Raw genomic sequence first — 23399 nt, forward strand, 5'->3', positions numbered from 1 at the left:
TAAATCATAAAAAAATTAGACAGACTACATTATCCAATTTAAAACTGCACTGCATTACGTCATTACATCAACGCAAATTGTTTAAAATTAACGAATGTATTTAAGTATAGTTACCTGTCTTAATTTAAGTATTCTTTACGTTAGATATTATTGATATATTGCATTCAATATTAGTGTGAGATATTATTAATATTTTCCAGATTATATGCCGATTGGACGATGTTCTTGCCTCTGCCTGTGCCGTTGCTCGGGCTTTTCCCCTGTTTACAAGAAAATCTGGAAAAAATAAACCTAAAATTAACGCCACAGATGATTGCGAATTGGTTGATGGTGAAAAGTAAGTATATTTTAAAGGGAATTGTTGGGAATTAAAATCAACGTCCCCATCTAAAAACAAGCCTAATATTAGCTGATAGTTAAGATTAAGGTTTTTCTTGGGATTACAGTGATGTAAAATCAATATTTTTCCGCCTTACCAATCAATAATTAATACCGCAGGTGTTTGCCTGTGTAAAATCAATATTTGTCCGCCTTACCAATAAATAATTAATACTGCCGGTGTTTGCCTGTGTAAAATCAATATTTTACCGCCTTACCAAATAATAATTAATACCATAGGTTTTGGCCTGTGTAAAATCAATATTTTACGCTCTTACTAATTAATAATTACAGGTGTTTGCCTGTGTAAAATCAATATTTGACCGCCTTACCAAATAATAATTAATACCACAGGTGTTTGCCTGTGTAAAATCAATATTTTACCGCCTTACCAATAAATAATTAATACTACAGGTGTTTGCGAAGCAGTTGACGTCAATAATTTTTTTTTATTCCGGTTGATCGAATATCGAGATTTCTCCCCTTAAAAAGAGATGAGAATCAATGCTTCTTATAATTGCAAAGAACTGGATAGTAAAAATGATGTGATTACATACGTAAGATTGTAAATCAGTTCCCCTCCACCCCCTAAAAATAATCCCAAATTAACGTCGCAGGTGGTTGCGAATTAGCTAATAATTAAAATTAAGTTTGGAAATTACTTTGATTATGATCACTGATAAAACATCGTAGCAATAAAACACCGATGACTGATAAAACACCGTAAACCCTAAAGCATTTTATGAACAAAAATAATAACTAGACAAACCTGAGACAGACAATGTGGAAAGCAAACTAAAAAAAAAAAATTGGAAGAATAAAAAAAATCTTAAACAAACAACGCGGAGAACCATCAAAAATAACACACAGATAGCATGAAAAATTAGCAGAATTAAAAATCGGAAAGCAAAAAATCCTAATTTAAAAATCAAGCCGCTTACCAATCTCTACCATTTGGAAAAACAAATAGCTCACTCAATGCCAGATTAGTGACTGAAATGATAACATTTTTTCATTCGCTAGGTGAGTGAACCCAGCTCGGGAAATACTGTGTCAAATTTTGCCTCATCTTAATTAGTGCTTCTCTTGCACTAGTCCTTTTCGATCTGGGGGTTTGGGGCTACATGTCCCCATGTGGTTTGGAAAGTGACACAGGATTCATCTTAAGGATCAATAAACTATCAGCTTATCGTCTAAGCTGATACATGAGTTTGGGATGAGCCCAAACAAGAGTTACTTATTTGGTCGAGGGTCATCATTGGATTTTAGGCGATGGTCAGTGTCATGACTCAATGACCTCAGCGAAAGCCTACCCGTCTCCAAAATGGGCACCTGAAGAAATCTAGAGAAGGTTAAAAGGAAGGATATGTGAAAACATAGGACCCCTTCCTCCATTTCACCTCCTGTCTGGAAGGCCATGAAATGAAGATCAGCAATGGCGGTACGGACTTTCATGCCTGACGCTCAAGGCCGTATCCAGGGGAGGGGGGCTAGGAGGTTTGACCCCCCCCCCATGAATTTTGTGTCTGATTCGTTAAAACGTATCATATTTTTTATGCGTTTTTCTAAAAGTATTTTGTTACCCCCCGATTCCTCTCCCCCCCCCTAACAAAATCATGGATGCAGCTTTGATTATACTGCATCCTTTACCTTTTCTTGTTACTTTGTGTCTCATTAGCTCCAAAGCAATATTTTGCTCGTTTTTAAGTTTTAACTTTGCTCTTGACTTCCGCGAGAAAAACTTTGTTTTTTTTTAATTAATTTTTGCATACTTTATTTTTCAAAACTTTTAGGGATAAAACTTGAATTGTAAACATGAATAATACAATTTGAAGTAGCATACTAAAAAAAAAAAACTAGTTTCTATAATGAAGATTAAATCCATTTTGTTTTTATTTTATGTCTGAAGATCGCGTTGGAGAAAAAATCATGGGCTTTCTTTCACCGTTTCATTGTTAAGGTAAAAAAAAAATCTCGAAAAAAAACTTTGGTAACTGATGTAATTGAGTTTGATCATTGTTATTTGGTAATTGAGAAATTTGGTAGCTGGAAATATTAAGCATTACTACAGAAACTGACAGGGATTTTCAGTCAATGTATCGATGTTTTAATGTTTCTGTCAAGTCAATGTACATTCGTACTGTCATTCGTACAAATCGATACATTCGATTTCAAATCGATACATCGATACAAATCGATACATTCGTACAAATCGATACAGTCAGTAATCCAAAAAGCCATCCTGCTTGACTGCATTATCAGTTTTGAATATCGCGCTTCAAATTCTCTAGACTTTCCTGCAACATCGATTCGATATTTTGGGAAAGATATAATTTAAGAAATAGTAAAAAACAACAAAATGGATGACATTTCAGATATATTTTGGAGTTATGTCCATGCATGACGGGGTAAGAGGACGGGGGTATTGTAATACTGGAATGAAAACCATGTTAAGCAGAAAATTTCTAAACATAATAAGTGACGAATTTGGTATTTTAAGCCTTGTTTTCAGGCCACCCACATCCAACACGGAGTTCGACACGGGTCGTGCAGATTATCGTTTTGAGTGCCGTGTTCCACGCAGGCGAATGTCTTCTCAGAACCCGTGTTTAACCATGCTATTCCGGCGCGTTATAATTTTGAGGAACGCGTGTCCAACACGCTTGGAACCCGTAAGATGGAAACGCTTTGAAGTTTTGCTGGGTTAAACACGCTGAACCTGAAAATGATTTTTGTCGAACGGGCTCAAAACACGCTTCAAACCTGATGCCTGTGAACATAACTTTAGTGTTTGGTTGCAAAAGGAGTCTTGCATCCAAAAGTTGGATGCAAAATTTTTATCCAACTCGCAAAAAAAGTTGCATATATAAATGCATATAAATAAATTTTGTAAGTTTCACACTGTCTTCATTTCCATCAACCATCTTCAAACGCTTATAAATTGGTTCGTCGGACAGTTTAATTGCTCGACTTGGCAGATATAAACTTGTCCGAATCTACATTTGAATTCTTCTTGCTTTTGTTTGTAGTAAGCATCTAAGTTCCACATTTGACTGAAATTCGGAATAAATAAAAATCCACATGTTTAATTTGAACCTCACAAAGTCTTAAAAAACTTCTTTTTTTGCTGCGAAACGGGTTCACACAGACTTTTTACCCCTAGATGCTCAAAAGCCATACCTAAAACATTGAACAAAATTCAAAATGGAAAACAAATGGTTGAAAGTTCTCTTTAGAAGAGCTTAGTAAAAGTGAAACAAAACACTCAGGATAAAACCAGTGTAAAATAGGGTATTCCCTATTTTAAACACATCCAGTGTTCATTACCTCAGGTGTTATCATTATCTCTGGTTAGAAAATAAAAGAATTTTTACCTCAGAGTCGTTATAGAGGTGGGTTTGTGTAACACCCATTTTACGGGAAATGGTTGTTCTTCCATGAAAGCAGAGCAGGATGAACCAAGGGGAAGCAAGCAAGGTAAAAGTAGAGTTAGATTAAAAGCTAGTAAATGCTCTCTCTTTCTTTTTATCTTTTCTGTTTCTATGTTTTTCTTTCAAACTTCTTGGCTTGATAGCTATGTGCTACCTCACTGTATTTTACACAGCGGCGATCTTTCAGAAAACCTCTGGGGGGGGGGGGGGCAAAGATCAAATTCGGACCCCCATTCAGACTCAAAAGGTAATTGCTCTGTCTGTAATTACTAGTAACTTAGTTCATCTGTTTTTTTCAAAATTCTTTTTTTTAGAGTTTTGGTTACTATTGAGCCGAGTTGTCCCTTGTTTGAAATTCGTCACCACGAACTGTTTGAAAATTGTTTGAACGGAATTGGAATTTGAAAAAAAAGAAAGCTGAGTAAGTTTCAAACGCAACCCTTCAACCACCCTACAACTCTATTTGAGGACCATTCTAGAGTTATGTTTGAGTTGTTTCGAGGCTCTAAAAAAATCACATGAGGAAGACCTCATCTCTGTTGGATCCGTATCAAAATTACTATATCCGAATTTGTTTCAGTGAGGAATTATTTTATTCGACAGTTTCTTTGAAAATCCTGGTTTGTAAGAACCGCGTTTGCTCTTTACTTGATTGTTGCTACTCTTTACTGTCAGCCAGTCACGAGCTCTAATAAAAACGGGTATTTAGAGTTGTACACATTAACGTTTTAGGATAATTTCGAAAATTATGGAATAAAAATTTGTTTGATTATGAGCTTTTAATTATTTTTATTTATTATACCGAGGCTGACAATTTCATCCTTGAAACCAAACAGGTTCCTGTGTATTTGCTTAAGTTGGATTAAAATGGTTTATAAGAGGAGGTGATTACGGGGGAATGAAGAAACATTTCTACTCAAGATCCTTCCCAGAAACACCCGTATGGTTTTCCATTTTAAAGTTGTAAATGTATCACGTTTTTATTTTTGTAATTATTGTGCTCGTATTGTTTTATGAATTTCAGGCTTGTTTTGTTTGTCACTTTCCGTCTTTCTCATGTTTTACATTAAACTCCGTTTGTCATTGTATTTTCAATACAATGATATTTATTCATAAATAAATATATATTTATAAATAAAATATATATATATATATATATATATATATATATATATATAAATAAAAATATATAAAAATATTTAAATAAAATATATAAACATAAATAAAATATATATTCATAAATAAATTCAATTCAATAACCTGCGCATCTAAAATATAAAATGATTTACAAAACAACTTTTGAAGTATTTGAATGTAATGGAACAGAAGTCTAGATATTGTAATAAACATTAGTTTATGTCAATATTTCTATTAGTTTTTATGTATATTTTATATGTACAAAATAGAAAGCAATATAGTGTTTGTTTTATGTAATGTTTTCTATGGTTTTATCTATATTAGTTTGTATCTATATAAAATATCTAAACATTAGTTTATATTATAAAAGGTGGCAATATTTCTGGAACTTTTTTTTAAGATATTTGCCATATGGATGTTAGTACACTAAAGTAGAAGAAGATAAAAGTTCAGTTGTGAGTGGCCCTATTTGACTTGACTTGCATCTAGTCTGGTACTAAAATTCTGGCAATTGATTCTAATATAGCTTTATAAGTAGGCAAATTCTGGCAATCAATACTAATCTAGCTTTATAAGGAATTCTGGCAATTTCTGCAATTCCCGAATTCTGGCGGTTGATACTAACCTAGCTTTATAAGATGTTCTGACAATTCTGGCAATTGATACTAATCTAGCTTTATAAGTAATTCTTGCAATCCCGGCAATTCTAAATTTCTGGGAGTTAATACTGATCTAGCTTTATAAGTAATTCTGACAGTTCTGGTAATTCTAAAATTCTGGAAGTTCATTCTAATTTAGCTTTATAAGTAGTTGTGGTAACTCTGGCAATTCTAAAATTGTGGCAATTGATCCTAATCTAGCTTTATAAATAATTGTGGCAATTCAAAAATTCTGGCAGCTAATATTAATCTACCTTTTTAAGTAATTTTGACAATTCTAAAATTCTAGCTGATGATACTAACCTAGCTTTATAAGTAGTTCTGGCAATTCTAAAATTCTAGCACTTATCTTTCCTTTAGCCTTATTGATCATTCTGGAGCCAGATAAGACAAAATCTACTCCCAATAAGAAAAAGGTAAGGGTAAATTCGCAGTGGTTGACCAAATCGAAAGTAACATGCTAATAAAATAGGAGTGCTGGCATTAAACTGCCTATTTTATGCTCTTTCCAAATATTATAGTTGCCTTTCTGACCATACACCCACCTCCTTGATCATCTCAGATGGTTTCAGAAAACTAAAAGAAAGGACTAAAATAATAAAAATATTACTTTATATAGTCCAGCTTCTATTTTGTAATCACTTAGGCAAGACTGGGATTTCAGTGGGTGAAAAACGCAAAAAGAAGAAGAAGAAGAAGTTAACAAAGAAGATATAACTTATCACAAGATGTAAAAACAACGGAGAAGTGTATTATTAAGGCTATATCTGGGACCACCATGGGTTGGGGTGCTTTGGAAAAACAAGTGACCGTGATATTTGGAAGGAGCATAAAACAAGGACGCTAATGGTACTAATTTTTTTTATTAGCATGTTTCCTCTAGATGTGTTCAACCATAGCAAATTTGCCATGGTAAATATTGCTGTTTATAGATAGAATTCAGCTATGTCTTTTACCATTTGTGCTAACAGGTCTGAACTGTTTCGGTCGAATCTAAGAAGAAGAGTCCAGGTGTTCCTAATAAGAAAAACTAAGCATTTTTTCTATTTTTAGACCATCCCCACTGCTAGTCACCGTGGAATTCGTAATTGTTGATGATGATGGATCTATTATTCCTGATGCTCTGTCTCAACAAGATCTAGACACGTTAACCATTTTGTCCAATAGTGTCAGAGAAACGGCAAGAGTTGTTGACACCCCAACCAATGAGATGCATACTGATATTTTCCTGGAGGTAAGATTGGTTTTTGGATGTTAGTGTCAGGTTAAGTGTTGAACCAGTGAGACGCACACTGATATTTCCCTGGAGGTATGACAGCCTCTTGAATTTTAGTGTCGGGTTATGTGTTGAACCGGTGAGACGCACACCGATATTTCCCCGGAGGTAAGACAGCTTCTTGAATTTTAGTGTGGGGTTAGTGTAGAACCTATCTGATCACGCGGATATTTTCCTGGAGGTATGAGAGCTTCTACGGGTTTTGAACGTTAATGCTGAGCAAGTGTCCCACCAATCAGACACACACTGATATTTTCTTGGAGGTATGACAGTTTTCTGAATGTTAGTGGCGGTTTACTGTCCAACCAATCTGGTGCACACAAATATTTCCCTGGAGCTATAACAGCTTTTACGGCTTTCTGAATGTTGTGTCTAAAATAAAGGGAAAAATGCATTTTGGATTGTTGATATTGAGCGATATGGGAAATATCATTGTTTCCTCATAAAAGGGTGATTTTTTTTTTTTTTTTTTTTTTTAATATAAAAGCTTACTTTCAGTACATGTTTTGTCTACAGACAAAACTGTTAATGTTATTTGTCTTGGTTGACGGTCGGTTAACGTTTAGCGTCTATAACAGTTGACGTTTTATTGAATTAGTAAACAGCAGGTGTCTCCCAGTAGAATATGCCATAGTCTTGACTTCTTGTTATTGACTGACATACATACCTCTCATGTGTTATTTTTATATAAAAATATATTGTATATATATATATATACATATATATATATATATATATATATAAACACATATATATATATATATATATATATATATATATATATATATATATATATATATATATATATATATATATATATATATATATATATATATATATATATATATATATATATATATATATATATATATATATATATATATATATATATATATATATATATATATATATATATATATATATATATATATATATATATATATATATATATATATATATATATATATATCCACCCAAATCAGTTTCGCTTTAGGCCGAATCATAGCACCGCGCATTGCTTAATTTATATACTTGATACTATTTTCAAACATCTTGAGTTGAATAGTTCCTACGTTGAGGCTGTTTTTGCTGATATTAGCAAATCATTCGACAATTTGGATCATCAGACTGTTATAAATGATGCAGGGGCTTGAGGTGCAAGAGATTTTGTTTTGGGTATGTTAGCTAGTTTTTTGTCTGACTTTGAACAATGTTTAGTCCTCCCTAACGGGGATTCATCAGGTGTTTCCTCGATTTCCTATGGAGCACCTCAAGGAACTAAGTTAGGTCCTTTAGCATTTTTAATTGCTTTTAATAATGTTTTACCAAGTTTTGACAACACTTTTAAATTTGCGGATGATTTGACATTACTGAACCTTTGTCAAACATCTAATACTTTGAATGTTAGACTCGATTCACTAATTAACAATTTCAAGAATGATCTTGACAATGTTGAACTCAACTTAAGCATAACCAAAAGCAGTTTCATGTTATTCTCTTTTTTAAAAAATATACCCCCTACCAATAATTACCTTTGCATACCAAATTTAAATACTGTTAAACTGCTTGGTGTGCAGTTGGACAATGACCTTAAATGGAATTCCCACATTTCCCACTTATTTAAGTCAGGTTGTTTTCTCCTTAAATCTTTCTCTCTTCTCAAACATTTCTCCATATCAATCCAAAACCTTAAAATAATTTACTGTTCTTATATAAGACCCTGCCTGGAATATGCTTGCCCTGTCTGGCACCCTGGGTTGACCAAAGACCAATGTTCTAAAATTGAAAGTATTCAAAAAAGAGCAGTAAAAATTATTCTGGGGACGGCCTATACTATATACAATGAAGGTTTTGCTAGACTTGAACTTATTACATTGGAATCACGATGTCACATCCTTACCATGAAATTTGGTCTCAAGTGCCTTAATTCTGACTATCATCGACGCTTTCTCCCTCCCTTTAAAGAAAATCCCCCAACCCTTCCTAATACAAGGCGCAATGCTCTTAGAGCTCCAAATACTCAACTGGACCTGTATCCCCAAATGTTGACCATGAGATACAAAAACTCTTTTGTCCCCTATTTTGTTTCCTATTTTAATAATTGATATAACTTTTCCCCTGGCATCTGTTTTATTATTGATTCAATTTTTTGTTTTATGTTTATCACATAACATTTGTTTTGTTATGGTAATTCTGACGTGCTTATGCTAGCTTTTGTGCTATTTTAGCCAATAAATCATATTCTATTCTATATATATATATATATATATATATATATATATATATATATATATATATATATATATATATATATATATATATATATATATATATATATATATATATATATATATATATATATATATATATATATATATATATATATATATATATATATATATATTATCATGAGTATTATGAGTCTTGGCTGAACCTTTATGAGGCAATGTAGTCAAGGTTCTGTGTTTCTCGTTCTTTTCATTGGCCAAATATACTATATCTTAACTTTGAAAACAAAATTAGTAGCCAATGGTTAAAACTGATTGATAGAATTGAAAGTTATGGCCTGTCTCCACGGATGCCTTAAAGCCTTAGAAGTAGAGAAAAGTTTGAGGTGGAAGATAGGAAATGCCTTTGTGGCCTTGATTTGACCTTCGTGGTCTTTACTGGAGAATTTCACGACTGTACAGTCCTGAATGTTTCACCTAGTCCGAAAACTCTCTGAGCTAGCGAAACTATTTCTACTTTTTCTGCTTCTTCTCTCTTCTACTTCACATCTTCTAAGTCTTCCTGTTATTGGCCAAATATACTATGTGCTACCTTTAAAAAGAAATCCTTAAGCCTTAGAAGTAGAGAAGAATTGGAGATGGAAGGTAGAAAACGCATTTAAGGATTTGATTTAACCTTCGTGGCCTTTGCTAGAGATTTTCACGATTATACAATCCTGAAAGTTTCACCTAGCACGGCAAATCTCTGAGCTAGCGAAATTACTTTTACTTTTTCTACTGCATCTACTTCTTCTTTTTATTGGCCAAATATACAATGTCCTGACTTAAAAAAAAAATCATTAGGCAAATAGCTAAAGCTGATTGAATAGAAATGGAGGTACTTGTATGATATAGCCCCTATCTAATATTCTTCTAATATGTTTCTCTGACGCTCAATCCAAATGAAATATTCCAAAGTAAGACTTACTTACTTTGATTTAGGTCTCCTGCCGGATGCTAATCGGCGTAGAGACTGACGTCTGCCTCCTTCCACTTCGATCCATTGCGAGGGCTTGCGCTTTACTCGGTCCGATATTTGACATCGCTAGAAACTTGGATAAGCTGTCGGACCACTGATTTAGCTGGTCGGCTGCGAGGTCGCTTCCAACTGGCTTTGATAGGGTCAAAGTCGAAGATCGTCTTTGCGGGTAAGTGCGGGTGCATTCGAAGTAGATGTCCAAACCGTAAGGTATGCTCGGCTACTTGGGTAGAAAACTGGGGCTGCTTGGTGAGACGCAGCAGCTTCTCGTTACTCACGAAGTTAACCCTCCGTAGACCTTCTGTCCCTCTCAGACTCTTTGACTGAAATCTAACGATGGCCATTAGGGTTGCGGCTGATGCTTGCCGATTCTCAGCTCCATGAAGCATCACAGAACCGACGAGGGCTTTGAAAATTCGCAGTTTGTTTGAACGACTGATATTTAGTTTCTGCCAAATGTGACGGTTCAACCTGTCCATGACAGAAGACGCTTTGGATAGCCTTGCTTGCAGCTCGGGGAGAAGGGAGCCATCTGAAGAAATCGTGGATCACAGGTAGGTGAACCTTTGGACAACTTCAATGCTAGTTGTTCCGTCCAGACTGTTTGGAGAATTGACAGCAGGAGAAGACGGGTCTTTGGCCATAATTTTCGTTTTATTCCAGTTTATCTGCAGTCCCACATTTGCGGCCTGTTCTCGTAAGATTTGAAGCGCTTCTAGCAACGAATCCATGGAGTCCGCTAGGATGGCCAGGTCGTCAGCAAAGTCAGCATCTGAGATGACACGATCTCCAAACTGAACTTCAAAGTTGAGACGTGAAGTCGTCTTTGTCATAACGTGGTCTATGATGACATTGAAGAGCTCTGGGGCCGCTGCACATCCTTGACGCACCCTATTGATATTCGGAAGAATGGGTTGTGCCGGATATTGACTTGGACACAGCTCTCTGTGAACACAGCTTTGAAAAGTCTGCAGTATCTGTCGGGGAGGCCAGTCGATGCTAAAATCTTCCAAAATGCTTCACGGTCCACTGAGTCGAATGCACCACGGAGGTCAAAGAAGTTGAAAAAAGCCTTCTGGCGGAACTCCGTGGCTTTTCTATTATCTGTCTAATCGTGAAAATCTGCTCGATGGTGGAACGGTCCGACATAAAAGCAATTTGTTCAGGTCGCCGAATCCCACGAACTATGTTCCGACAACGATCCAGCAAGACCATTAAGAAAAGTTTTCCTGGGACTGACAGCAGAGTCATTCCACGGTAGTTTGAACAGTCCTTTCTAGAGTCTTTCCTTTTCCATAAGGAGATGATGACACCTTTCCGTCAATCTTCAGGAATTATCTCAGTTTCCTAAATTATGGAGAACAGAGTGTGGAGAAATAGGAGCATTGCAGGACCAGCATATTTCAGCAGTTCAGAGCTTAAGCCACAAAAACCAGCAGCTTTGTTATTCTTGAGTCTTTTAACTGCGTTTCCAATTTCTGAGGGGCTGAAAGGCCCATATGGAGGAACATCTGCTTCAGGTCTTTGACTAGTAGATTGGGTGGGACTATTATTTGGAGAGACAGGCAGGCTAGTATTATTTAAGAGTGAGCAGAGGTATGATAAAAATATAATACTTGAGAAACAAATTTGGGCTATATATTTGTACATTAGGGGGGGGGGGTATAAATTATAGTGGGTGTGCATGCCTAATGTCTTAGGTACAATTAATTTGTACATTATGTAGTAAGAATTGTTTTCTAATTTCACCCTGTCCAAATACTTTACCCCCTCCCCCTAACGAGCAAATACATAGCCCAAATTATATATTTCCCAACTATTTTGTCACTTCTCTTTGTCTTGTCTCATGCTAAGCTGAAAGAAACTAACAAAACACCGGTTCCATAATGCGTCAATGAATGAACAACTTGAGTGGTAGGAGCTATATCACACAAGTGCCAAAATGGAAAATACGGCATATCTCCAAGGAATTGTTAAAGCCTTAGAAGTAGAGAAGAGTTGAAGTTGGAAGGTAGAAAGCGGCTTTGTGGTCTTGATTTGACCTTCGTGGCCTTTGCTGATGAATTTCACGACTGTATAGTCCTAAAAGTATCACCTAGCACGACGACTCTCTGAGCTAGAGAATTTTCTGCTACTCTTCTTGAGTAAATTTAGCCTATTTAATCTGTTTAATTTAAGAAGTTTTTGGAATGCGCAATTTTTTCAAGGCCTAGAACTGTAATTTCAAGGTTAGTTTTTGAACAGAAGAATAGAATCATTGTATTGACTCGTGCGCCACTGATAGACAAATTGTATACATGGAATGAAAACCATAAAGAAAAGAAAAATTCGGTAAACTTTATTTTAAATGAAAACAACAGAACTATTGTAAACTAACGTATCAGATGGAGAAGGAGTGTGAGATGGAGAAGAAATGACCAAAAGTTCGAAGATTTTGCAAAGCGTTGGTACTACTGTGATCGGTCTGAACGAAGCACATTCCGAAGTACTTTTTCCTTTCTTCGGGACTGGCCTAAGTGACCCAGTACTGATTGCCGATAACGTATCAGGGCGAATAATAACGGGATCAGTTAGGCTCAAGTGACTTTAAAACTCAGCACTGCATTTATTTACAGCATCAGGTCAGTAATACCGAACCGGGTCTGCTGTTTTTTAACCACTGTGACATACTCCAATGTATATAACCACTAGTACATAACCATTGTGGCATATGTGACAAAGAGGAACATTTAAATACTTAAAGACTTTCCACACTCAGGAGGAGCAGTTCACAAAGAAGAAAGACAGGACGAAGAAGTTTTTTTGTTTTTTTTTGAAGGCACAGCAAAGAGCTTTTTTTCAAATCCAGGGGGAGGGGTAGTTTTTTCTGTACCTTTTTTTAAGCTAAAATGTCTATAAAAGGATTTTATTCAGATCTACTGATAGGCCAACAGTCCCTCCCCCTCAGCTCATTCGTGCCCTTGCACACTTATTTTGTACACAGTTTGTACATATTTCAGCAGAAAATTTGTAGGCTCATTAGCCATTAGCCACGGTGGCAGATTCAGGAGGAATTTTCGTACATATAAAATTGAATCTGAGAGTGTTATTTTTTATCACAAAGTAAAATTAATATCTTTTGGTATTTAATTTTATTTATATTTTATAGGAAGTAAATAACGTGGCAGAATCCGTAGGCATTTCTCCTACAATTATTCAAGGTGAAGATTTAAAGACCCGAGGATTTGGTGGTATTTATGGAGTGGGAAAAGCTGCCGAACACCAGCCAGCATTGGCAGTGTTGTCATATAAGCCAGAAGGTGCCACTGAGACAATTGCTTGGGTTGGGAAAGGTATTGTTTATGATACTGGCGGACTATCTATCAAGTCGAAGGTAATTTTTTCGCCATTTTTATTTAACATTTGTTAAATAATAAGCAGCGTATGGCCTAACCTTATTTTTAAAACTGGAAGGTACTCTAAAATTTATTTTTAAACGAGATTTTTGAAAAAAAAAAGTAAGATACATAAATTATCTTCTCAATTTTAAAAATGCTCCCTTCCTCTCGTCTTGCGCAAGTGCATGAGTTAACCTAGAATATAGGAGTGTGTTCTAGGTGGAAATTGAAATTTGATTCGTATTTACTTCAAATTTAATACAAATTAACTGCCAACCTGGAACAGTTTATTAACTAATGCCTTAATATGCATTGTAATTTATTATTAAAACACGAGTAATTTTAATGACCAATGAGTAAATTATGAAAAATATGAGTTTTGATCTTTTAATACTAATTAATTACTATTAGTTTGCTCATTTGCCTCCATTTTTCCCACTTTGATGATGAAGGTACAGAAGTTAATTCAGTAAAGACGCTAGTTAACCATATCCACAAAAATTTAATACGAATTTAATCTTCGATCGTGCCAGCTGTTAATTCGCTCTCACCTGGAACGAAATATTAAATTTTTATTAAATATTATTAACTTTTCGTCGGACCGGGAACGCGCTCTAGGTATTGAAAATTTGGTTAAAAAAAAAACTGGAGTAAATTTTTATGTTTCTGAATTAATTGCATAATAGGAATTGTTATTTGAGTCCAAAGGTCATAAATAATAATTGGACACTTGAAAAATAAGCACAATAAGTCCTAAGTGAAGGAATGCAAAAAAAAAATAATTAATGTATAAATAAAAGCCAAGACTGGTAAATACTTAAATGTAAATACTACACTCAAAGCAAAGGTTTTGTGCTACACTAAATATATCTTTCTATTCCATTAATTTATTGTTTAATTATTTTATTTTCTATCCTTTTTCGTTTCCTTCTTCTTTCCTTCCCTGTGTCTAAATGTACTGTAATAATACAACTATTGGCTACATAATAAAATATTGTTCAATCTCACCTTAGCTAGGGTATAAGACGTAGATTGCAAGCGATACTTTCAACCTGTCATTCTCAGGTTTGTTGAATTTAGAGATTTGCACCTTATAAGCACCTTATGAAAGTAATATTCGTAATAGAGTTGGCTGATTTTTTTTTACCTGGAGGGGTTGTGCACTCCATTGAGGGTAATAGGCTAGTGAAAGAGTTCTTAATTTTTTTTTTCTCGTAGCTTTTCTTCCTTTGTTTCTCAACGTTTGACTTTTTTTCATCCTTTGCTTTACAAATTCGCTTCTCTATCGGACTTTTCTCTACTTGTTTGAGACTAAAAAAACTTGAATGTATATGTTTGTATAAGATTGACGTAAATTATTGGGTGGCATGTATAAGATTGACGTAAATTGTTGGGTGGCATGTATAAGATTGACGTAAATTGTTGGGTGGCATGTATAAGATTGACGTAAATTGTTGGGTGGCAATGTGGTGTCTCCTCCTGCTGATGAAATCTTGTTTGATTTCCTACCCGGAATCGTAGTTAACGATCACATTCTGTGCTTTTAAAGTTCTGAAGGGCTGAGTATGATCAAATGACAAACATATCAATAAACTGAAATTGTATGAAACTCTTGTTAGTTTAGTTTTTCAATTTTCTAATAGTTTTTGTCTCTCTTATGGCGTGTTGTTTTATAAACGACTAGATTGTTTATTCATCCTTCCTCGCCCCTCTCTATCTCCTTCCATCTCTCTCCCCATCCTCTCTCTTCCCCCTCTCTCCCTATCCCTTTCTTCCTCTGTCTCCCTCTCTACCATTCCCCCTCCCTCTATATTTCCTATCCCTCCCCCTCACATCTCCCGTCCTCCCTCTAAATCTCTCCTTCCCCTCGTCTCTTTGTCATTCCCCCTTCCCTTCCCTTCCATCTATCTCCCTTCCTTACTTTCTCTCTCCTTCCCCTTTATTCTCACTTCCTCCTCTGTCCTTCCATCCTTATCTCCTCCCCTTTCTGTCCCCTTACCTTCCCTCTCTATATACATCTCCCCTCCCTCTCTCCGTCCCTATTCCCCTTCCCCTTCCTCTCTTTTACCATCTCCTCTCTATTTCAGTATCTATCTCCGTCTCTTTCTGCTTTGACATTGTGAAGACGTCTTTTGTTCTTTATACAGACGTCATTTTGTTCTTTATTCTGTTTTTCTGAAGAAACAGAAAAAATGAGCAGGGCTTGAATGAAACAGAACAGGTCAACAAAAACAGAAGACCTGTTTCTTTCTTTTTTTTTTGGTAAAACAGGAAACAGCTGTTATTGTTCAAAAAACAGATGTTTTTTGAACACTTGAAGCTTAAAGGGAAAAAAATTTGTGGGTGATAAGTTTTGGTTTATTATCAAAAGTTCATAACAGCATCATTTGTTCAATCCTTAAGGCTTATCGATTAAAACATGCGGTTTTCCAGCGTTTTGGACATTGTCCGGGCATACTGCTTTCGTCTGAAATAATTTACGAACAAAATACCGGTTCACTCGACACACTATTATTAGGTACGCTAAGATGCTTTAGAGCAATATCAGGCAGCTTCAGAAAAATTTCTTCGTTTGGAGTCCAGAAAATGAATGGGTCTCCAATCTGAAAACATTAACCTTTAGTCTCTTATTAACTTCTCGTCAGGGTTGCCACTTGCCACGGTAGTACTTTTCTCTGGCGGTAACAGTTTTTATAAAAAAAGGGGCGAAAAACTGTCTTTGCACACAAACATTGCCATTCTTTTTTTTTCTTTATGGTTACTTTCTTCAATTTTCTCGTTCCTTTTTTAAAAAATGCTCTATTATGTTTATGCAGCATCTCCTCGAACTTCCTGGAAATGTATACTATTTATTTGAGACCTTTCGATAATAAAATAATTTTCATCATCAATTCATGCAGTCAGATCAATGTCATTAGTGTTTAAGCAGAGCCCATTGTTGCTTTGGGAGAGGACGAGCCTTCTGTTTAAGATGGCTCGTAAGTCATCTTAAACAAAAGTAAGAAAGAAGGAAAATGTACGGGGAAAAGACGCTTCTTACTGCCAATTCAAAAATTTATGTTGCCTCGCGGCTCAAAATAGCCTTTTAAGATTAATTATTTCCTAATAAATGTGTGTGAGAGACAAATCAAAAGAAAAATTCATTGTTTAAGGGTATTTCAAATATTTTTACGGCACTCTGCGCTAAAAAATAGTTCTAGGCCATCTACCGATTTCATTCTAAGTAAATAAGTAAAATGATATTTCTCAGATTTTGAATTTCAAAGAAACTTAGACGCTTTGCTGCAGAATAATTTCTTAAGTTCTTAAAGTTGTTGACGCTGCAAGTGCATTTTACGGTTTTGGAACCTATCATGTCCATAAAACAACTGGAACAAGCTTTCCTCACTGGACTCTACCATAGCCTCTAGGGCTTCAGCTGGACAAGGACGAGTTGGAGTGGGTGCTCTTGCGGTCTCTGCAGCATTGCGGGACTGCAAGTTGGATATGAAGAAGCACTTATCAGTACGGAGCCAGTACCGTAATAGTAGCTTCTAGTACAGTCCCGCCATTAGACATCGATAAAGACTCTTAATGGAATCGTTGCATTCGTAGAATGTAAAAAAAAAAATAATTTTCCAGGCTCCCTACTTTTTTTACTTTTTTTTGTAGACTCAATAATTTCTATTGTGCTATTCCATCGTATTTTCATGTCAAGAGGGATATGGGAACGAAGGCCACTCTCTTTGCAACATCTTTTAAAAGTACCTTGCTGGACAGTGGGAATTTTAGTTTTCTAAATAATTTTCACTGTGGTATCAATGTTTGAGCAAGTGTAACGTTTCTTTGGATGGTCTCTGCTGCAACCTTACTTACTGACTGACTCCTAGCTCCCCACTCTTCTTCTCCGTTACTTTCGCCACCCTCTTCCGTAAACACTGTATCAGTTTTATCAGAGTTTTCAGCAAACTTATCTTCACTTCCGATTTTTCAGACTTCCAAAAGCATCAGAAAGGCCGCCTGAATCATTTTCACCAGTTGGCTCGACATCTTCGACTTCATCAAAGGATTACAAGCAATCTTCTTCAGGGATGCCATTGGCTAAGTTTGGGTGGAGCAAAATCCAAGAGCGAGTGTAAAAGATAAATGGAGACTATGGACAATACATGAAGGTCAGGAAAGTATTAATAGCCTACAGGCTTTTGTGACATCGTTCCCAGAATCAGTCATAACGCGGAACATCTTATCTGTCTGTGAGAACTTCCTGGTTCCAACTTGGATTGTTGAAAGGATGTTAGTAGCTGTATGAGAATTCTTAAGCCCCTTGAAATGTGAAACACAGTGGTGCAACTTTTGCTCATTTTTCATCTTCTTGGGGTAACATGCAGTGATGCCTATAAATCAAGGTCCTTTTGAAGACCAGGAGTCAAAAGTAACGATAGCCTGAGTGGCAGATCTTAAAGTATCATTCTCCTTTACTTGTTTTTTTTCTTGGCAGCAACACTTATGTGACGATGGATGGTTCCCCAGGATGGTGCTTTCAAGCCTCCTGTTGTTTTTGAAATAAGCTGTCTCATATCTGGCTTATCAAACACAGAAAGTGACAATTTGCCCTTAAATAGCATTTTGCAGTATAGATTCCGTAGAATAGCTTGTTTTCATCGATTGGAAATAAAGAATGATCGTATGTCTGCTCTTCTTGTTCCAGATTTCATTAACCCATTTCCCTCTGTGTCACTTGTTTTGCTATCTGGAGCTTTCCTAAGGGAAGCAGTCTGACTTGATATATATTTTGAGTTGATTTGTGTTTGTTATTTGCTGCACCAGCGACATCTAATTTGTCTTTGTGCACATCAATTGTATGTTTCATTTTATGATGGTATATAAATGTCGTGGCAGAGAATCCCTTAGCTTTTAGGGACGCTATGCAGAAGTTACAACTCTTAGTTTCTTTGCTTCCTTTTTCCCGTAGGGTACTCAGAGAGATAGCTTTGAAGTTTTGCCTGGAACTTCCATGTCATCATCAGAAGATGACGTCAAGTTTTTCTTAAATAAAAGTTGATTTTAGGATTTTTCACAAAATTAGAAGTACTTACTTACTTCTTATCATTTTACTTACTGCTACTTTATATTGACTCTCCAATTCCAAAAATTGTATGGGGCGTACCACGCTTCTCCACAATTTCAGATCATGATTTAAAACACTATTGTAAGTTTGAGATTCTCAAATATCTCATTCTTGTATCACTAAAATAAAATCGAAACAGAAGAAAAACAGGTAGGAAAAAAACAGAAACAGGGCAAAATAGTAATTATAGACACAGAACAGATAACTATAAAGCAGGTCTTCTGTTTATGTTATGTTTCTGTTTTTATGCATGAACAGAACAGAAACAGTGACTTTGAAAACAGAACAGAAAACAGAAACAGCGCCCATGCTTATTCTCCACACTTACCATAGAAATTAATGAGGAAATTAACGTGAATTAATTATGTATGTTGTCACTTTAATCTAGAAACCTGATAGACTTATATTGTAAAACTTTTCAGACAGGAATGCCAGGAATGAAAAGAGATTGTGGTGGCGCCGCAGCTGTTCTGTATGCGTTCCAAGCAGCTGTCATGAATGGTTTTACTCAGAACTTGCATGCTGTACTATGTCTAGCTGAAAATTCGGTTGGCCCCAAAGCCACTAGACCAGATGATATTCATACGTTATATTCTGGAAAGTAAGTAACGTCATAAAGTAGTGCATAGTGTAACGTCATAAAGTAGTGCATAGTGCATACGTTTTTATTCTAGAAACCAAGTAACGTCATAAAGCAGTGCATAGTGCATGTGTTTTATTCTGGAAAGTAAGTAACGTCATAAAGTAGTGCATAGTGCATGTGTTTTATTCTGGAAAGTAAGTGACGTTATAAAGTAGTGCATAATGTCACGTCATAAAGTAGTGCATAGTGCATACGTTATATTCTGGAAAATAAGTAACGTCATAAAGTAGTACATGTGTATACGTTATAATCTGGAAAGTAAGTAACGTCATAAATTAGTATATAGTTACACACTGACCTTTATTGGGGACATTAATGGATATTTTTTCCTGAAACAGCAGAGATTGAGGAAGCGTAGCCCATCCCAAAATTTAGGATATCATTGAAACTTAATATTAGTAATAAATATAAATTTAATTTAAAATCTAGTTTTTCCCAAAAGAAAAAAAGCGTTAAATTTTGAAGCAAAGAAGAGTTTTTAAGTTCTTCCACCATTTTTGGAAAATAGGATTTTCATGAGGGAAAAAATTGACTAGAATATAGCCAAACTAGATCGGACAAAGAATACAGTAAGTCATGACTTTTCCAATGCTTGTACAATAAGTACTTCTCCAATAAGAGAGTCATAATTACTCCCGCCATTTACCCGTCCCATTCAAACATTTTCGCCTCTCAATTACTTGGACTATCTGTCTTGGCTTTTTCTTTCTACAATTAGCCATGTCAATTTGAATTGAAAATCAAGAATTTGCAGTAGATATCAAGACATGGCTAATTGTAGAAAGAAAAAGCCAAAACAGATAGTCCAAATTTTTTAAATGGGACGGTAATTTTGAATTGAATGGAAAATCAAGTATTTTGCAGTAGGCTTCAAGACATGGCTAATTGTAGAAAGAAAAACCCAAGACAGATAGTCCAGGTAATTGAGAGGGGAAAATGTTTGAATGGGACGGGTAAATGGCGGGAGTAATTTTGACTCTCTTATTGGAGAAGTACTTGTGTGTTAGTTTTTGGAAAGGCACGCCGGTTTCGCACCAAATTAAGACTACGCTTGTTTTGTCGGAATTTTATACAGCTTACCAAAATGTAATTTTGGCTATATTTGTCAATCGTGTCTGAGGATTACTCTTTCCCTAAAAGCTTCTGTGGTTGAAGAGCCCTACCACTTTTTTACTATAAAGGAAAATAGATGGATGTGCCATGGGATCTCTCTGACGTATGAGAGTCTCTATAACACTCAAAATTAGAAGTAGACTTGAATTAGAATAGTAGAAGGAATAGTTTTATTGTCATAGGTTTTTCACAGGGTGTGGCTTGAGGGGTATAGAATGCTGATCAGATATTAAACCATAGGAACATAAAGTTGGTTTAATTTAACTATTTTTTATTAATTAACTGATACTCAATTTATAAATAAATCAATTTAATTTATAAACTGATAAATTAAAAGTCCCTTCCATTTTCTTGGTTCATCAAACATCTGTTACACATGGTATCATGGACTTGATTATCAAATATCGCATAAGCAACCTAGAAATCCTGGTGTCAAAACTGATTGGATTGCTGAACCGTTGAGTCGAGTATACAATTCTTATCTTCTTCCCCATGATCATAAAATGATCATAAAATAATTTGTAAATTGATGATTAAAATGATAAAAAAAGAGGCTGATTTATTAGATTATTCTTGTTCTTTACAGGGTGTACTGGCCATCTTGCCTAAGTGGGTTGATCCATAGTTAAGAAGCAGTAATACAGGTAAAAGAACCTGCTTAGCTTTCTCTTACTAGACCCCCAGTGCATTAGGTCCTACCTCCACGTACCATACTTTAGATTCCGCGATATAAAAAATGAAAGTATTGAGCAGTGCCTGAATGTAATTTGCTAACACCAACTCCCCATTATAAAATCTTAATCTTTTTTTGCTCAAGTGCCTCAATCCCCACAAATAACTACCTTCAGTTAAATGCCTGAACTCGAAATATACAACAGGATAGTTTAGTGCCTCCATTCCAAGAAGTTACTACAAGAGTTATTAACAGTACAACCTGTCACAAGTTAGCACTTCATTTTAAAACCTTAGTCAGACAGGACTTGAAAGCACATAAACTCCAACAGAAAAAGAGGACCTTTTACCCTAAGAGGAAGAAGAAGAAACCCCTAAAAAGCAATGGTCAAAATCTCACCATCAGCTAAGAGTCTATCTGATCATACCTGCACATAGAGCACTGAACTCAATCTATGTCCTCTGATATTTCAACTCCTAAAATCAAAAGATTAACTGCAAGATATCAAGTCAGATTCAAGATAATAAGGAGCAACTTGCAGTAGCTCATAAGGAAAGGGTTCAAAAGGAACAGGAACAGGGTTGTCAAAAGGAAAAGGGTTGAATAGTCTTGACTGAAAAGCCCTTGTTTGCTGAAACAGAAGAAGGAAATGGACTTGCCCCCCCCCCCCCACTTATCGAAAATAAAATCGTATTTTAATCTTTGCAGTTTCTAAACTGTTTAGTAACACATAACCTATAGTAACACAAAAAACAGCACGATGGTGGTAACATATTTATTGAACTCTGTTTTTGTGAGTTGGAGAAGTTTCTCTAAAAAGGGTCGTTAAGACGATCAGGTACATTAAAATCATTTTGTGAGCCTCAGCCTAGGTGGACTGAATTCTTCCATTTTCCCAACTGAATTCTCCTAGGGGACTAGCCATCATCGAGAGCTATCGAGAATCTGTGGTTTGACTATGAAATTCACTGAAAATACTTTGAAATTGTTACGTTTCTTTTAGTGGCGAACTTGTCAATCAAAACAGGTGGCACCACATGGAACTCCCGAAGAGGCCAAATTGCTCGTACGATAATTCTTTTTAGCTGATTCAATTTTCTTAGCTGGTGTGGTAAGACCTTTTTAGGAACTGCCCTTTCCCGAACCTTAAAAAGAAAATGCTGCTCCATTTAATCCAAAAACCGAAAGTTGACACTTTCTGATGTGTCAACAGAGTGTCAACAGAAAGTTGACACTTTCTGATGATGTGAGTTTCATTAAAATATCCCTGTCTCTGGCACAAAAGCGCGGAAGGTTTTTGTAAAATTGCTGATAAAATAAGTGTTGGCTTTTATTTTTCTGTTATTTATTCTAATCTCATATCAAAACTCTACGTGTTATGGCAAGGCCGCCCAATAAGTTCTAGATAGTTCGACCGCACAAAATAATAAACTTTATAGTGAAGGAGATAGGGTGATCCTTTAAGTTACCGCATCCCCATAATCCACATTTTGTGTTTTTTTTTTATAAGTAACCATAAAAAGCTCAATGGAGTAGACAGATATATTATATTACACATAAAGCAAGAAGTTGGTCTCGATTCTTCCTCCCCCTTTCGTAAAGGATATTTACATATCACAGTGGCATTTTGGGATAAAATTTGAAATAGAAAAGAAGTTCACTAAAAAATTCACTAATATTCGCCAAGGTGAAATTATGACTTATATTTGACATTGGTCGAATCTTTATGGAACTCTTACCTTATGAAGAATAAGGCGAAAATATTCAAATATTTTAATTATTTTCTTTGATTGTATTGTTTTTTCTATATTCTGTATTTATTTGTATTTGAATTATTGTTTATTTATATATATATATGTTTATTTATACATTTATGTTTTTTTATACATTCCGTTTTCCATATTTTTGTTTATATATATATATATATATATATATATATATATATATATATATATATATATATATATATATATATATATATATATATATATATATATATATATATATATATATATATATATATATATATATATATATATATATATATATAGATATATATATATATATATATATATATATATATATATATATATATATATATATATATATATATATATAAAAAAAAAAATATATATATATATATATCAGATCACCAAAATTTTGCCTTATAAATGTTGAGACTTCATGAACTCTAATATTCCGATGTCATTTTCTAGGTAGTGGATCAAGGTTATCATTTTGTTATTGAATCAGAGGTGGTTTTAAGGGGGGCAGAGGGAGCACTTTCCCTGGGTGCAGAAATTTTAGAGGTGCAAACTTTCTAATAAATAATCTAAAGGCTATAATCGTTTTATAGTTT

The 23399-nt window shown here is 35.0% G+C and overlaps 1 protein-coding gene across 1 annotated transcript in view; it reads left to right on the top strand.

Annotated features, from left to right (window-relative positions):
- Nucleotides 1-23399, top strand: part of grsm (probable aminopeptidase NPEPL1 granny smith protein) — an 80909-nt gene that overhangs the window by 22577 nt on the left and 34933 nt on the right. The window contains exons 3-6 of the mRNA XM_089095186.1: nucleotides 201-337; nucleotides 6659-6839; nucleotides 13276-13500; nucleotides 19034-19212. Coding sequence (XP_088951312.1) covers nucleotides 201-337; nucleotides 6659-6839; nucleotides 13276-13500; nucleotides 19034-19212 — 722 coding nt within the window. The remainder of the gene's footprint in view (nucleotides 1-200; nucleotides 338-6658; nucleotides 6840-13275; nucleotides 13501-19033; nucleotides 19213-23399) is intronic.

Source organism: Artemia sp. Qi Xiang Cuo, chromosome 10 (genome assembly GCF_049724085.1).
Source record: "Artemia sp. Qi Xiang Cuo chromosome 10, ASM4972408v1, whole genome shotgun sequence".
Classification (NCBI taxonomy): domain Eukaryota; kingdom Metazoa; phylum Arthropoda; class Branchiopoda; order Anostraca; family Artemiidae; genus Artemia; species Artemia sp. Qi Xiang Cuo.